At 45.0% G+C, this 16,663-nt stretch overlaps 1 protein-coding gene across 2 annotated transcripts in view; it reads right to left on the reverse strand.

Moving 5' to 3' along the window:
- The window catches only part of WASL (WASP like actin nucleation promoting factor), a 321,008-nt gene that overhangs the window by 40,781 nt on the left and 263,564 nt on the right, over nucleotides 1-16,663 (reverse strand). Inside the window, exons 8-9 of one of the 2 annotated variants that reach the window (XM_085654200.1) lie at nucleotides 15,623-15,776; nucleotides 14,992-15,009 (exon numbers count right to left, since the gene is read on the reverse strand). In XM_085654200.1, the coding sequence (XP_085510326.1) occupies nucleotides 14,992-15,009; nucleotides 15,623-15,776 (172 nt within the window). The remainder of the gene's footprint in view (nucleotides 1-14,991; nucleotides 15,010-15,622; nucleotides 15,777-16,663) is intronic. The other variant, XM_085654202.1, reaches the window with a different exon arrangement.

Below are 16,663 nucleotides of genomic sequence, written 5' to 3' on the forward strand. Positions count from 1 at the left end.
GAGCACTAGCTTGCATGACCCCGTAGAATGTCTGAGACACTCTCCATTTTCACTCCTCTTTGTCCCCCCCCATTTTTTCCCCTCTGCTATCAGAAAGATCCTGTCCTGCTTTTCACTCTGATAGACATTTCCTGCTATTCTAAGCAATTTTGAAACCAAGTAATTACGCCACTTACCACTATGTTGATATGTAGATACCACTTCATATTTTGGCCAACTGTCATGTTTACGGAGTGCTATATTACTGCGTACATTAGGACAATGTGTAAACCTTATTAGTCATGCCTTGGTTTTAATAGGTGTTGTCCTGTAACATTGAAATCACAATAATGTGCTCACAATACAATACAAGGTCTTTTAGACACACTCTCACGCTACCTGTAGGATTATGTCACCTTGCAGTAATGATCGCCACGATTGATGGTATGTCACCAAGGGTGTTGTTGCACTACAGTCACGTATCACCTAGTATCTGCACTGAGATTGTAATGTTCTATAGTGTTGGATAACATGCCATTGTACATCCTTTAGCCCTGAAGAAGTTGTGGGTTTTCCACCCTGACAAAACACGTGTTGGCGGGGCAATCGATCTACATCAAATACAGAGAACACGCGAAATTTGGATTATTTGTTCGACTATCGTTGTGTTTTTTTCAATATTTCATCATTTCAGACACGCAGAATCTGCTCTGCAGACTACGATTACGTGTGCACAGGCCTCCTGTACAAAAAACTTGGTGACCTTGAGTGTGTTTTGGGGATTTAGGGTTATACCCCCGCCTGTAGCACAGTATCTCACTAAGAATTTCTCTACACTGACGTACACACGAGTAGGCGCCATCGGATACCGCATAGGACTCTAACCCTTCCTCGCCTAAATTTAAAATCCACCTGTCTGCATGCTAGTGGTGATACAACGTAATAAGGTTGCATCTACAAAACAGTGTAGAACACCTGCAGATGAAAAAGTTCTATTTAGGACTCAGTCTGTCTGGTTGAGTTCTTTGCTCCCGGAGGATGCTCCCTCAGAAGTCCATTAGTCCGAATATGCCCATTTTGGATATGAAGCCTTCCCTACTTACTAGTTCTGTTTGAGGAAATTCTGTTCCTGTTTCATTGAGGGCTGGCCCTCAGTGTGCATGTGGTCAGTGATCTGCCAGGCATCTAGCCCTTTGGTGGATTCCCTGGGTAATTAGAATAGACCAAGGCTGGGGGCATTTGCTTTAGTCTGGCCAGGCATGAACAAATCTTGCTGGTGACCGCTGGAATTCACTAGAACGAAGGACCATTTCTTAGACAGAGATGGTGCAATAAAGCAGGTCATGGAGGACAGAGCTTTGTTAGGTTCTCTTCCTGCATTTCCTCATTGAGATGTGGGAAAAGAAGAAGTGTGAAGAGCACCAAAACTCATGTTTGGAAAACAGTACATCTTCATCTGGAGCTTCCTGAAATATAGTTTGTTATATTTGGCCATTTTTAGATAATGCATGATGACTCTTTTAAACAATAATTATTTAAATGTGCTACTCAATGCCATGGAGTTCTTGGTGAGATGGCCTAAGACTCCATTTCTCAGCATCCTTGTATGGCGCTCATACAGTGATTCTCCCCAATTCTCCTATGGAAACCATATATGACACAGGTATGTGAGCACTTACTTGGTACTGCATGTGTGTGACTGCGAATACACACATTTGTATGCCAGCCTACAGTTACCGTTGCAAAGGTTGAGACACATTCCTGCTTTGATTTTTTTTTTTTTTGAATCAGCTGTAATAACAACCACTACACCTCAAACTGTCCCCGTCTAGTTCAAGTGCTTCATCAAAAGACCACTTTGCATCAAAACTTTCCATTGATTGTTGTTCCAAGACCGATTTTGGCACTGGTTGCTTTGTTGCAGTGGTCCTGCAGAACAAGTTACTTACCTTCGGTAACGATATATCTGTAAGAAACATAGGTTAGTTATAGATTCCTTACCTTAGAATTACCCCCAGAAAGTTTTTTCGTCAGCAGTGCGGTAGCGACTTAGATGCCGCCCTTGTGCTCTGATGTCAGTTCTGTACACGACTTTCCACGCAAGAGGCGCAGAGCCATCCAAGACTGGTGCACAAAACTAGGGCCCTGAAAGGAAATCCTTAACCCCAGAAGTCAGTTCGCAGAATGGGGAGGATGAGTGGGGCAGTAAGGAACCTATAACTAACCTATGTGTCTTACAGATATATCGTTACCGAAGGTAGGTAACTTGTTCATTTGAAAGAAACAATTAGTTATAGGTTCCTTAACTTAGAAGAGATACCCCTGCAATACCAACCCTGGAGGTAGGTCTGAGAACAAGTTCACACCAGAAAGTCCTGGAGAATAGAACAGCCAAAGAACACATCTCTCTGGACTTGGTTGTCCAGACAGTAGTGTTTGGTGAACGTGTGCAGCGATGCCCACTTAGCTGCTTGACAGATGTCATTTAGGGGGGGGGGGGGGGGGACTCCTCGTCCCAAAGCAGTAGTAGCGGCCGTCGCCCTGGTGGAATGGGTGCGCAGCCCCACTGGTGGCTCCTTCTTTGCCAAAGAGTAGCAGGCTTTGATGCACAGAACGATCCACCTGGAGATGGTCTGTCTGTGCACGGCCTGATCTTTCTAGGCGTCCACGTAACCAACAAAGAGCTGGTCGTCCACCCGGAATGGTTTGGTGGGATCCAAGTAGAAGGAAAGCACACATTTTATATCCAGACAGTGGAGCCTCACTTTCTCTTTCAAAGGATGCGGAAAGAAGGTGGGCAAAGTGATGGGTTTGGCCAATGTGGAAAGAAGGGACCACCTTGGGAAGAACGGAAGGTCTAGTTCTAAGGTCGACTTTGGCCGGATGGACAGCCAGAAAGGGAGGCTTGGAAGAAAGCTTGTAGCTCACTCATCCTGCTTGCAGAGGTGATGGCCACCAGAAAGGCAGTTTTCAAAGTGAGAAGTCTGAGAAGACAGTTATGTAGCGGCTCAAAGGGAGCGCGCTAAGATATGTAAGGTCTAAGTTCAAGTCCCACTGGGGCATTACGAAGGGAACAAGAGGAAAAAGATGAGTAACGCCTTTAAGGAATCTATTTACAACAGGGGACTTGAAAAGAGAAGGTTGATCAGGAAGCCCAAGGAAGGCTGAAATGGCCGAGAGGAAGCCCTTTAGAGTGCTCAGAGCAGAGCCCTGCTGGGCCAAAGAAAGGAGGAACAAGAGAACCTCAGAAAGAGGGGCGGAAAGGGGATCCACAGCCTTTGCTGTGCACCATGCCCCAAATTTGTTCCATCTGCAGGTGTATACCATCTTATTGGCTGGACGCCTGGCTGCCAAGATAACATCACAGACCTCGAAAGGAAGTAAACGGTCGCCGCTCAATCTCCACGCAAGGAGGTGGAGTGTGGACAGGTTCGGGCGGAGGACAGTCCCCTGCTGCTGAGACAGAAGATCCTCCCGAAGAGGCAGTCGGATGGCCATGTTGAGCAGCTCGGGATACCAGTCTCTTCGTGCCCAATCCAGAGCCACAAGAATGACTTGGGACCAGCCGCGCTTGATCTTCAGCACACTGGGCAGAAGTGGTATAGACGGAAAGGTGTATAGAAGACTGCGACTCCACTTGCGGCGAAACGCGTCGCCTAGCAAGTGCCGCCTTGGAAATTCCGACGTGCAGAACTGATGATATTGCGCGTTCTCTTCAGTGGCGAATAGATCTAACCAAGGCTCTCCCCACTGCTGAAAGAGACCGTGCACCACCTCCGAGTGAAGATGCCATTCGTGATCCATCATGCACCTGTGGCTGAGTTTGTTCGCCCTGGTGTTCAGGGAACCTGCCAGGTGTTAAACCACCAGGGATATGCCCTGATGTTCCAGCCATGTCCAGAGGCGGAGGGCCTCCTGACATAGGGTCCACGACCCCACCCCGCCCTGTTTGTTGCAGTATCACATGGCAGTGATGTCCGTGAACACCTGCACTACTCTTCCCCGGACAGAGGGAAGGAATGCTTTGAGTGCAAGACAAATCGTCCTGAGCTCCGGAAGGTTGATATGGAGCCCGGACTCCGTTGGAGACCAGAGGCCTCTGATCTCCGCCTCCCCCCTGTGGCTGCCCCCACCCCAGAGTGATGCATCGGTCATCAATGTGAACTCTGGTTGAGGAAGGGAGCGGGATCTGCCGTCGACCCAATCCTAGTTTGTTAGCCACCACTGCAACTGGTGTGCAGTGCCGTCCGAGACAGGTTCACTTGATGTTGGGCCCACTGGAACTTCAGGTCCCACTGCAGAGGCCGCATATGCCATTTGGCATGGTTCAGCAGCAGGATGCAGGAGGCCATCAGACCCAGTAGTCGGAGGGTCATCCTGACCGAAACCCGGGATAGAGGCTGAAAGATTGGAATCATACCTTGAATATCCTGGACTCGCTGTTTGGGAGGATAGACCCGAAACTGCGTTGTGTCCAGAACCACTCCGATGAAGAGGAACGTCTGAGAGGGAATCAGGTGTGACTTCTGCACGTTGATGGAAAACCCCAACAAATGCAGGAGTCTGGAGGTGGGAGACGACAGCCTGGTGCGAGCCCGCCTTCAACAGCCAGTCGTTGAGATAGGGGAAGACTGGAACCCCTGATCTGCGCAGATGAGCGGCGACCACCGCCATCACTTTCGTGAACACCAGAGTGGAGCTGATAAGGTCAAAGGGGAGCATGGTAAACTGATAATGCTAGTGGCCTAACATGAACCGCAGGTAGTGCCGGTGATCCGCAAGCCTTGAAGTCGGGCATCACTCGTGCACTAAGAGTCGATGGACTCAAAAAATGAAGTTGACAAAAGTCGAGAAAAAGTCAGTCAAAAAGTGACTGGAGGTACTCTCTCCGCATCTGCGCAGAAAAAGAAAGAACTGACATCAGTGCACGAGGGCGGCGTCTAAGTAGCTACTGCAACATCATCCCGGCGACGCTGACGACGAACGCGGAGTCGACCGACGCCACTGATGTAGCTTAGATTTCATCTGGATTCAGGCATTGCTTTATTTTTGTGTTTCAGACCGACTGCATTTTAAAATGGCACTTTTGGTGCATGCCAAGTGAAAAACATGAAAGAGGCCTGCAAATGAAATAATGTAAAAGCATGCCTAATTAATTAATCATGGATCTTTAATGTGTTTAGTTTAGATTTAACCTCAATATAGAATTTACATTTAATTTAGAGAATGTTGTTTTTTGAACTTTTAAAGTAGCACATAATTGTGCTGAATTAACGTGTTTTTGCAGTGTAGAAAACGTGTGATTTTAGTTTCCTTTAGAAGGCTCACTGTGGCCTCTTTAGCTTTGAACATAAGAATGGAATGTGTGTTCTCTCCTCCCAGCTCCTTTTCCTTGTAATCTACGTTCCCTGTTTAAGTCTCAAGAGACGTTGGCTTTGTTGCATATTTAGACAATGCATATTCAGTTCATAACACATCTTCTTATAATGTGTATTAATTAATCAACCATGCACCAACACTACATGTGGGGCAAACGCATTTTACATGAAAAGCTATTTAAAACATTAGAGCATGTTGCTATGAGTATGTATTAATTGTTTGCGCTTTGAAAATTTGCATTGGTGCTTGTTTATGCTATGTTGTACATTGTGCATTTTTGCATGTTGTGCACAAATGATAGAAATGCTGCTTTAAACTAATAGCTTTAGCTAGGTAATAACTAATACATGGTACTAGTATGGGTGAGGTAAACATAATGGGTTTTATTTCGTAAATTAATATTCTTTTGTGTTTGTTTTGCTTTTGGGCCCACAATAAAAATGGCTGCCTGAGAATCCAGAATGGCTGAATGAGATACGTATGCGCAGAAGATTGTGCCAGCTGCATGAACTGCCAAGTGCCTCAAGTGAAGACACATGGGTCAAGGCCACAGTGATCTGCACACTCCTGTCACCGTGCCAATTTACCAGTGTTTGTGGGAGAGTGTCATCCATGTGTGCGATGTGAAAGCAAGGCGGAAATAGACTGATACATTTTTTTCGCTTAAATGTTGCAATATTGTTTAATTATTGATGGTGATACATATGACTGTATTAAGCCTCAACGCTTCCTTTGTCAGAACCGGTATGGGTTGGATTTGCAATGAGAACAGGATGATGAGACCCCCTATGTCACCTGCGCTAACCAATCACAGTGCGAGTTTCTACTGAAACTGCAACATTATTAGTATAGTCAGCCATGAATTAGAGTATAAATAATGACCCCTTAGGGGGCGTGTCAGTCTTAGAGGAGAGGAGAAGGAGCAGATCTGACCAGACCTCATTTGGGTTAGGTACGTGAACGTCGCGGGTGCAGCCTGGGAGGAGATAGCGTCTGAGGAGACACAGAGGGAGGAGGGGGCCTTGCTCATCTTTTTTCAGAGAGGCCTAGGCTAGCCTTGCGACGTTTTTGGCAAGGCAGATCAAATTCTTCTGTGGTCTTGTGAAGGGAGGGCATTTTCAAGGAGCAGCCTCTCTGTTAGACAGAGAGGGAGAGAGACAGATGAACAGACCAGTGAAGAGAGCAGCTGAGAGATCAGGACAGGTTGTCTTATGCATTTATTTCATTTCTCTTTATGGGAGATTTTTGCCAATTATTAATTATTGATTAGGCTTGCAAAACACACTCTTGAATTATATTTTTCCTGAAACTCTTTAAAGAGTCCTGACTGACATAGAATTAGGGGTTTGCCTTTTCTTTATGGAGTGCTTTGTATGCAATCTATAATATGTTCTGTATCAATTCTATTCTTCCTATTTTTCAATTCTGTAATCGGATTGAAAACTGATGAATGAATAAAGAATCAGAGAAACTTAACTTCTGACTAGAAAATTAAACCCTTTAAAATACTCCCAACTCTCTTTATTGGCTTAAATATTAATTGCATTTTGATTTTTCATGTTTATGTAAAGTCTCCTTTAGGTGATACACGGCGGCAAAGGTCCATCACCTTTAAAGCAGTAAACTAGAGGTAAATGATGTTTTGTATTGAGAAATTACCGTGAAATTACCGCTGGATCACCACCTTCCGACACGCAGGGATACTGCTGGCGGAAAAACCTTACGGATCCAGTCTGACGCCTGGGGGTAATTCTAAGGTAGGAAATCTATAACGAACTGTTTCTTTCGATACCAAGCATTTCTGGAATGAAACTATCCTTTGTCTTCGTTCCTGATTTGATAAGTGTTCAGGTTCTGGAACAGGTGATTTTGACATTCATACTCTGCTTTTCCGACCACTTCTTTTACCAGTTAGAAAGTGGCTGAGCTAAAATTTCGTTTTTCTTAGGGACTTTAACGGCTTCAGTCTGGTGTGCACGACTATACAATTTTTTTGCGAAAGTGTTTCATCTCCTCTTTCAAAATCGAACATTTAATTACCACAGAGTATGAATCTTTGATGTCTTAAGGTCTGTTGATCATCATAAATTTGAGTTTTGACTGAGGGTGACTTTAAGAGATTGTTGTGGAACCTTCTGATTTTGGAGATGTCGATATTCACGTTGGTACTGCAGTAGCAAGGTAAGCACCAAACAAATCCTTTTCCTTTGCTGGAGCAGCTTGTGGCTAGGGTTGAAAGTAGGCATCCTCATCGTACACTGCAGTCTCTTTGACAGAGAGTTTGCCACAGCAACCTCTGCCTTAAGAGAGTCCAGGGCAAACAGTATCCAAAGCTTCTACTTGGCACCTGAGTTTTTGGTTTGAAAATGACCTAAGCCTAGCAACATTGTACATGTGGGTAGAGAGGCAACTATAAGGTATGCACCATTTACATGTTTGTTGAGGGAGCAATCCGGAATTGCCAATGGATAAACTTCCACAATTTGTTTACCATAACCCAAACGCAAATCACTGCATCGAACATAAAACTTCAAAACAAACATTTAACATATATTCTCATAACACCACACCTGTAGTTGTTTCCCAAAAACACACCAGAACCGAGACACTGTGTTCCTTTTTATTTTCATCTTCGAGGCTCAATTAGGATCCTCAACACTTGTTGAAAGGAAAGTGCTCTGCAGGGCTTGGATGAGCTGTACCGTTTAGATTTGGCAATTTTTCGTTCTATCCCTGCATTCTCCCCCCCCCCCCCCCCCTTCCCCCCCCCCGTGATTTGAAAACCATGAAATCCACTGTAAGTGCCTTTTTTTCCAATGGTGTCTTGTTGACTTGAGGATGCTTGTCAAGAGTGTGACCCAATCTGAGTAAGAGTGATTACAGCCCCATCAGCCTACACTTTGCAGTGACTGGTGGAAATTGCAGCAAATTTGTAGGAACAGATGCCTTTTTACGTACATCTCTATGGGGAGGAGACCAGCATGGGCATACCAGCTTGAAAGTACTCCTTCACACCTTTCTATACTACCTTGTCATTGGGAGGAGGTTTCTCCCCGCCGGAGTGGAACTTATCAATTTCCCTTTCCCTTTTTTTGTTGCTGTTACTAATCTCCAAGGTGAGAGGACCAGAGGTGGAGGTCTGTATGATTTGGAATTAACAAAGCACCTAGTTCAAACATACCACTGGATTTAAGCTGGTCACAGTCATCTAGAGTGGATGATAAAAAATACACTATCCAATTTGACCCTCACACATTGGATGATGTCTGCAAAATAGTTAAAACTTTGTCCAACTAGGATGTCATCATGTAGCAGTTTTGATATGACTTAAAACAGTCAGGACTAGACTACACAATTCTGTCATCGTGGGAGATTCGGCTAAGCTGTTGGATAGACTACAACTAGTGCTGGCTGTTCATTTGGGACTTCTGAGCCCAATTCTTCGGTTGCGTCACTATATAATGGTGTACAACTGAGTGCTTGTCAATGCTGTGATGATCACTCACTGTGTAGTCTACCAATATAAAGCCATAACCATAACTAGTCTGACATGCAACTTTTGGCATCATAGCCAAAAATAAATAAAAATAGACAACAGTTTAGATGCACTTCTGCCAATTGAAAGTTTTAAACTTCTAAATAAGGCAGACCTTTGGTTGGCTCTGGCTCGACACCTTGGCCAGAAGAGGAAATTAAATATAGGCCTGCTATAGACCCTATTCACAGTAGTGCCGGAAAGGAAATCTCCCTAAGAGTGGCATGTCTGCTAATTTGTTCCTCTCCAGCAACTGATGAGAGTCTGGGAATCCTACTTGAAGTCTTGCTGCTGTGACTAGGGAAGATCCAGAGAACATAATAGCCTGCACAAGGGGATGGACTGTGAATTGTAAGAGTCAACCTTTTTTCTGAATGTATTCATTTTAAACAACTTTTATTAGTTTTTTGCTTTTTTGTATATAGTAGGTACATAATTACACACACTATATCACATGACAGGCAGTAGAACACTACCAATTGCCACACCTGATGGTGTACGGGAGTCACTAAAACACACTGCCCCATCATTCAGAAGAGAGAAAATCAAACAAAGGAACAATAATAAAACTGTGTTAAACTGTAAGCTTGTCCCTGTGCAGCAATTGGGAATGAAATGTGTTATGGTGCAACTATACCTGTGTATCGACAATAAGAGGCAGCAGCTCGGCACTATGCACTATGCATCCACGTGTGACTGTAGAGTGAGGCGGGGGTGTCCAGTCAGGTCTATGGATTATGTTGCATGTCAACGGTATATGGCTCAAGTCTGGGGTGTGCACATTAGGCCTCTTTCTGGTGTAGTCCGCTTCACCTTGCGGATCTCCTTGGAGTGCGGCGGTCAGTTCAGCCCACCCAACCACAAATCGGCCATTTCCTCAGCCCTTGCGTTTCTTCACGGGCGGGTGCAACCGATTCTGCCAAGGCCCACACTAGGCAAAGCTTTGGCTTTCCAATGCTCTTTGGGCTATCAGCAAAGCTAGGTCAATGAAGCGGTTAATGGCACCCCCTCCTCGCTGCTGTCTGTACCTCCCAGTACACAACTGCCAAGGCATTGCAGGCCTTGATGGCCAGTGGCGGCTGCAAGGGCAGAGTAGATCCCTGACCAGAATGCACGGGCCAACGGGCAGTCCCAAAACAACTAAATCATGCCCACAAGTATAGGAGCATGGCAACAGGGGAAGGCCGGCGACACAGTGGGGTGCATTTGATGTAAGGTATACTCTGTGTAACACAATAAATTGTATATCATGAAAGCATGCGTTGCGTGAGACCTTAAGGGGGTAGGCAATTGCTCTGCTCCATTCTTTCCAAGTTGTGTGGGCGATCAAGGGCATGTCCCCACGCCAGCTTAAGCGATTTTAAGGGATCCTGATTAGTGTGAGAGAGAGCCTTGGCAAGTCAGGAAATCAGTCGCTGCCCACTGTGCAAAGTGTTAGCATCAGGGGGTGGGTTGCTTGCTCTGAGGCAGTCACTTCTCACAGTACATAGATGCCTGCTACATTTGCGCTAGCAGGCGGCTTTGTATTAGGAATTGCCCACTGGCAGGCTCTTCTGCTCAGCAAGATGGATGATTGGGATCAGTGCTGCATCCTGGAACAAATCTCCAAGGGTCTCTATTCCTGCAGAGTCCCAGAGTTTCACACCCTCACGGCCCGCCACTTGAACAAAGGCAGTCATTGAGCATAGCAAGATCTTTGATGCTTAAGGAGAATTATTTGAGGAGGCGTGTAGTGCCCCAAGATAGCATCTGTGCACTATCTGCAGAAGGTTATAAGTGTCAGAGGGTAATGTCAATCCTGGGAGGAAAAGTTATCTTATGAAATCCTGGGCCCGTCTCATCCAGCCCGCCATCTGGTTGGCCATCGTTGTTGCGCCGCTAGGTACCAGTGTTCGAACACTGGAGCCTCTAGCCCCACTGCTGGGAATTTGAGTTTGTAAAGCTACTCCTTGTTCCACATTACGTTGTCTAACCTAAAGTCCAAGGATCGAAACTCTATGGGGAATAAATATCGGCAGATTGCAAAATGATATAACAGCCTGCGTAATATTAACATCTTGGAGAGGACTATTCGGGTCTTACTGTGAGAGGGAGCGAACACCAGAAAGTGACTTACGGCCAGAGTCAAGGTATGCCTCTCATGAGGTTGCCCTCTACCAAGTCTTGCACGGAATGGCATATATTGATTCCTAGGTAATGGAAGGTGTTTGGGGTTCCCACTTAAGATTATTAGTGGCCACCGACAGGGCATGCGTTGAACACATAGGGGATTTACAGAAACAGGCATGTAGTACACCGGTTCACCCCCAGCCTGGAAGGCCTCCCGAAAGGCATCCAAGATGTCAGCTATGACCCCCGACTCCCTCCCGTAGATCCTTTATATAGATTAAAACATCAACCACATACTGAGATAGAACATGTGCCTTGTCGTACAGTGATATGCTCCAATGCCATCCACACTGCTGCAGGTGAACCACAAGGGGCTTCATCGCCAATGCGAAATGCAAAGGGATAGAGGGCACCCCTGGCGCGTTTCCCTGCCTATAGAGAAATCAGCTGAGATCAGACAACCTGTTTTGACCCTCGCTATGGAATCCGTACAGGGTAGCTGAATTATTTTCAGCATCCATTCCTGAATGCCCACTCTCCGCAGGACCGGAAACATATGCTCCTAATTTAATGTGTCAAACACTTTTTTTGTTATCCAAAACCAGGCAGGCAGAATAAGGCCAGACTTTGGGGGCTTTCTCGAATATGCAATGGGCGGACATTGTTGATATATATGTCGATCTACCAGGTATGAAACCATTTTGGTCCAGGTGAATCAGCTTGATTGTGAGTGGCAACAACTGAATCGCCAGAATCTTGCTTAAAAATGTATAGTTGTTGCCCATCAGAGGCCTCCAGGGTCTCTCTGCCTGGTTTCGGTACCAAGACCAGTATTGCTTCGCATATTGTAGGTAGGTACCAGGCCTCAATGGAGGCAGAGTATAACTCAGTTAATTTAGGAGTCAGTAGGGATTCATAGCGCTTGAGGATTCTATTGGCAGTCCCTCAAGGCCTGGGGCTAAACAAGTGAGTAAGTCCCATGTGGCCCCACGTATCTCTTGCATTAGGTTGTGGGCATTCAATGCCTCTCTTCGGGCTACTGGTACAGGGCACAATGTCACGGTGAGGAGGAACTCTTACGTTTTTTTGTGCCACCAGGAAGGGTCCAGTTGGTACAAGGTTTTGTAGTGAGTGCTAAATACCTTGTGAATTTCCGCTTGCTTTTAAACAATGGAATCCTGTGATGTGCGGAAGGCGATTATTGGCACTGGGTTAGTGTCATGTTATGCTAACAGACGGACAGGTTTGTCACCTTCTGGATGTATATTGGCATGCCAAATAGTCAACGCAAAGAGTGAAGCAGTTGCTTCAGTTGGTCCTTAGCCTTTGCCAATGCTGAGTGGGCTGCCTCACCCTCCAATGCGGTCCGTTTCTGTTTCTCGACCTGATCCAGCTCCCGACTGAGCATTCCCTATTCCTCAATACTAGCATGGATACAGTGGCCTCGTACTACAGATTTTAACGCATGAGTGGCAGTGTTGCTATTTTCAATTAAGTAATTGCTGATGGTTTCGCAGGTCCTCTTGTGAAACACGGGGTCTTCCAGGACTGTCGGAAGCAAGCTCCAAGTAGTGACTGGTGGGGTGGGCTGGCCCCATGTGAATCGCAACTGCAGGGGGTATGGTCAGACTAAGTCTTACCAAGGTATTCCGCCTCCCTGACTAAGAGGTGTGAGATAGTGTAGCATAGGACGTGGTCTAGCCTTGGGTGTAAATCATGTGGTGGAGAATAAAACGAGTATTCTCGGTTTGTTGGGTGCAAGGCAAGCCAGCTATCTACCAGTGACCATTGGGTAAGCCATTATGAAAAAGTGATGGCACTCTGCTAGTAAGGTCCGAGGTCTGGGGTGTCCACCCTTCCTCCCAGGCCTTGTCTAGTTGCCGCAATGGTTGCTAAGATCATGCATAGCTTTGCCTCTGCAGGGTAGGGCATGTCCAAGCCTACGAGCCGGGGGCTATCTCATGTCCCTGTTGCGCTCCCTGGACAGGGGCACGGTGGCAGAGGACTTTCCATCCCCACACTGTCCCTTCTGCAGGGTGCCCAGTGGGGGCTGTAGTTGGTAGACAACGTGCTCCTAAGAGCCTTGGCTGTATCAAGATCCACTATGGCTCGATGTGGGAGACCCACCATGTTGCCTTACCGGCATCCAGTTGTAACCAGCCTAGGCAGGCACGTGCCACGTGAGCGTTTTTTTAATCCAAATGGGTGTCGTGGCACAGGAATCACAGGAGGAGTCGACCTTATCATAATAATTCTTGTATAAGGCCTAGCTAATTGGAGAACCTGCATGCAAGATTTCTCAACTAACTAAGGGTGCTCAAGAGACACATTTAGGTTGTGGAGCTTCAACATTGCCCTATCTCAAAAGAACAGGTGACGCTAAATTGTCCCTAACAAATCTCATTATCCAGAGGTTGTCAGCATCACTCCACTCGTCAGGGTCAAGACCAGTAGGTAATACCATCTTGATAATCCACTCGCAAGTCCGATCGGTTAGCTTTGAGAAGGGATCCTGATTATGGAGTCAATTGATTCATTTTTTTACCTTCTAAGGTTACATTTATTTCAAATTCTTAACTGAAACTGGTAAGCCCAATGATATAATTGGGAGTCCTCACGCACCTAGGAAACTCTGTACTGCAACTGGTAATTTTCGAGATACGGGCCCCTAAGGTTTAGGGGACCTCCCAAACTTTCCACTGAGTCAATCTGAACACAGATTTGTGTGATACAATTACGTGACAAGGCAGTGAGTAGGCAAGTGTCTAGAATGGAGGAGCTATGAACCTGGCAACTTATGTTTTTTTATGGAGAGTCTAATTTTAATTGTTCTTTGACCTATTTGTAATTAAGTCATAACCTTCTTTGCAGTTAAAACACTGACTGGATATTGACCGTCTTGTATGTTACTTGTTATATCACACTGCATTTGAGTTTCTTTTCCCTACCATCTACAAGCAAAAATAATGAATTGCTTGCTCTTGCTACCTTGAACCACCTGTCCAAAGGAAGTCATTTGTTTTACAATGAGAATGCAATTGTATTATTGCAGTGGGACAACAGTGAAAAATGATAGCACCAACATCAGACAAAACACAAACTGCTGACTTCTCGAGAGCCTCAAGAAAAAGCCTCCTAGGCGTGGAAAAATATCCCCAACAAAAATGTTTGCCACCACCTACTGGATAGCAAATGAATGCAAAAGCATTTCAATCCATTCTGAATCTATTCTTGCTACAGAATCACATTTAGGCCTAGAAACCATGACTAGTCGTTCACCCCTCTTTCCAAAAGCTAAACTCCAACACTTTACTATGAGGGGTGACATGTTCTGGATGGGAGGAAAAGGCCTGCGTGGGGAACGGTCTGGTCTGTAGGTCACCTTTGCAGAATAGGTAAGCAGTAACCAAACGCTTGTTCCATAAGCTGATGTTGTAAGCTCTAAGAGACCATGTCATCGGTAGGGGGGGTGGGGGAGGGGCTGGTGTGTGCCTTGTAAACCGGGAAATTATGTCTTGGGTCAAAAAAGCTCATTAAATGTAAGGAAACCCTGATGTCAGCAAAATCATGCTGGGCACTATACTAAAACAGAAGAAGATACTACAGTTTTGCCTCTGATGCAGACCATGGGTTAACTGTGAAGCAGGTTCCAGTCATTACTGGCCCTGAACACAAGGAACAAATTGGGTGCCTACATGCGGTGGGAATGCATCGGTGTAACGCAAGCTTCGTTTTACTTAAAGAAATTTCCTGTCCTTGATAACCAGAGAGAGCCTGGTGAAGAAGTAGCAAAATATGCACCCGTAGCTCATTTTATGGTTTATTCCTCTTCGTTGAATACACATAGGGGAATAAAAGCAATGCATGTTTGAAATAGTTAATTCTACTTCAAATGCATTAGTTAGCTTATGCAGCGTTTTTCAATTCCTACTTTGATAAGGAACACACACTTCAAACCAGACCATGCATGTCAGTGCCTGCATACATACCACTCCAGCGGGGAGGACCTAGAGAACAAATGCAAGCATTAGCAATATTTTGAAAAAGATCAACTGGATCATATCACAAATATGTACATTTCTGTCATTTTCGCCATCACAAAAATACTGCTTTGCTCATCAACATTAGTGCTTCCATTAATAAGCTCATTTACTTCAGATTTATTTTAAGAGATGAAAATTCAACTAAGGTCTGTAAAGTCTGAAGTGAAGGGAGAAGGTAAGGAATGTAAAAGTGAGTTTTGGGATTTCAATTGTAGGCAGATCCTTTGAGAGATCAGGTGCGGCATAATGGTTAAGACCGCTCATTTGTTCCTGCTCCCCATTAAAAGAGCTGGTGATACTGGGCAATCAAAGTGTCCTCAGTCCCTCATTAGCTCAGCACTTATAGGGGGTGCACTGGCACAAATCATTTACATATTTTACAAACATTACTTACAGAATCTAGAACATCAACAACTGAATGAGCAGACCATGGGCAGTCTAGGCCTGTTCTCCGTTTAAAAAAAGACTTCCAACCCGAATCAAGGAGGCTACATCTGTTCAGGAATATTTGATCTTGGAGAATAGATTTGCTTCATGACTAAACAGCTTGATAGCCTGCACGGCACATCACACTTACCCTGCCTGCGCAACTCGTTCTTTACAGCTTCAACACCACCAGTTTTTTCAATAAAGTCATAAATGGCTTTAGAAGTTTTCTTATCCTTCAGCTGATCTTCTGAGATTCCACACATGTCGAACAACTTTTTTAATTCTGGGTCCAAGTTGTTAACCTGCAATGAAACAGATTTACAAAAGATATGAAGGTATATATGTGCTGCATTTGATAATATTTATATTTAAAAAAATATGTATGATATAGATTGAGACTGGGAAGACTAACTCTAAGAGCAGCCTTGATGAAATATTCACCTCCACCCCAGCCAACTGAGCTCCCTACATTAGACAGCAGGGTTATCTGGATGCACAGGCACTGACGTAACATTACTGCAATATACCCCAATGTAGTCCACACAACACATTCCTGGAAGCGAGAAAATTACATTCAGATTTCGTCAATACTAAATTCACTTGTCCCATTCAGACAAACATGCAGTGTTATGCTTTACTGTTTCTGTGAAAGTCTTGGAATTAATTTTGACTGTCTGTTTAAAGGCCGGAGTTGAAGCTTCTGCTTTCCACCCCAAAATGTTATTGTTTATTTTCCTCTGAGGATTAAAGATTTTTCTCACCTGCCCATGCTCCTAGGACAGTTTTTCAAGTTCCATTTGATCACAGGTTCAACTAAAGTAATCTAAAATGACGGTTAGGGTGACTTAGTTACCTTTAGTCCTTGCAGAACCTTCGCCACTGAAGGTGAACTTGCTCCAAAAAAGGAAGCTTTAAAGAAGGAGGGGGTGTGAGTTGGAGGGAAGCAGACAGAATCCAAGTTCTTGTAGCACTGTCTGTCATGCACATGTGCAAAACCTAAATGTATCCACTAGAAGGCAGAGGTCCTTTACATGTTTTGAGGGGTCATGGTGGAGGACACAGGACTAGAAAAGACCCGTGTTGAAAACATCCTCATTTTTACTCTCCTCGCTTCCCAAACATTCCCAAGATGCTACCTTGCAGCGGAGATCAAATACTACATGAGAGACTGGTCTGGTCCCAAAAAGAT

This window comes from Triturus cristatus, chromosome 4_1 (assembly GCF_964204655.1).
Source record: "Triturus cristatus chromosome 4_1, aTriCri1.1, whole genome shotgun sequence".
NCBI lineage: Eukaryota > Metazoa > Chordata > Amphibia > Caudata > Salamandridae > Triturus > Triturus cristatus.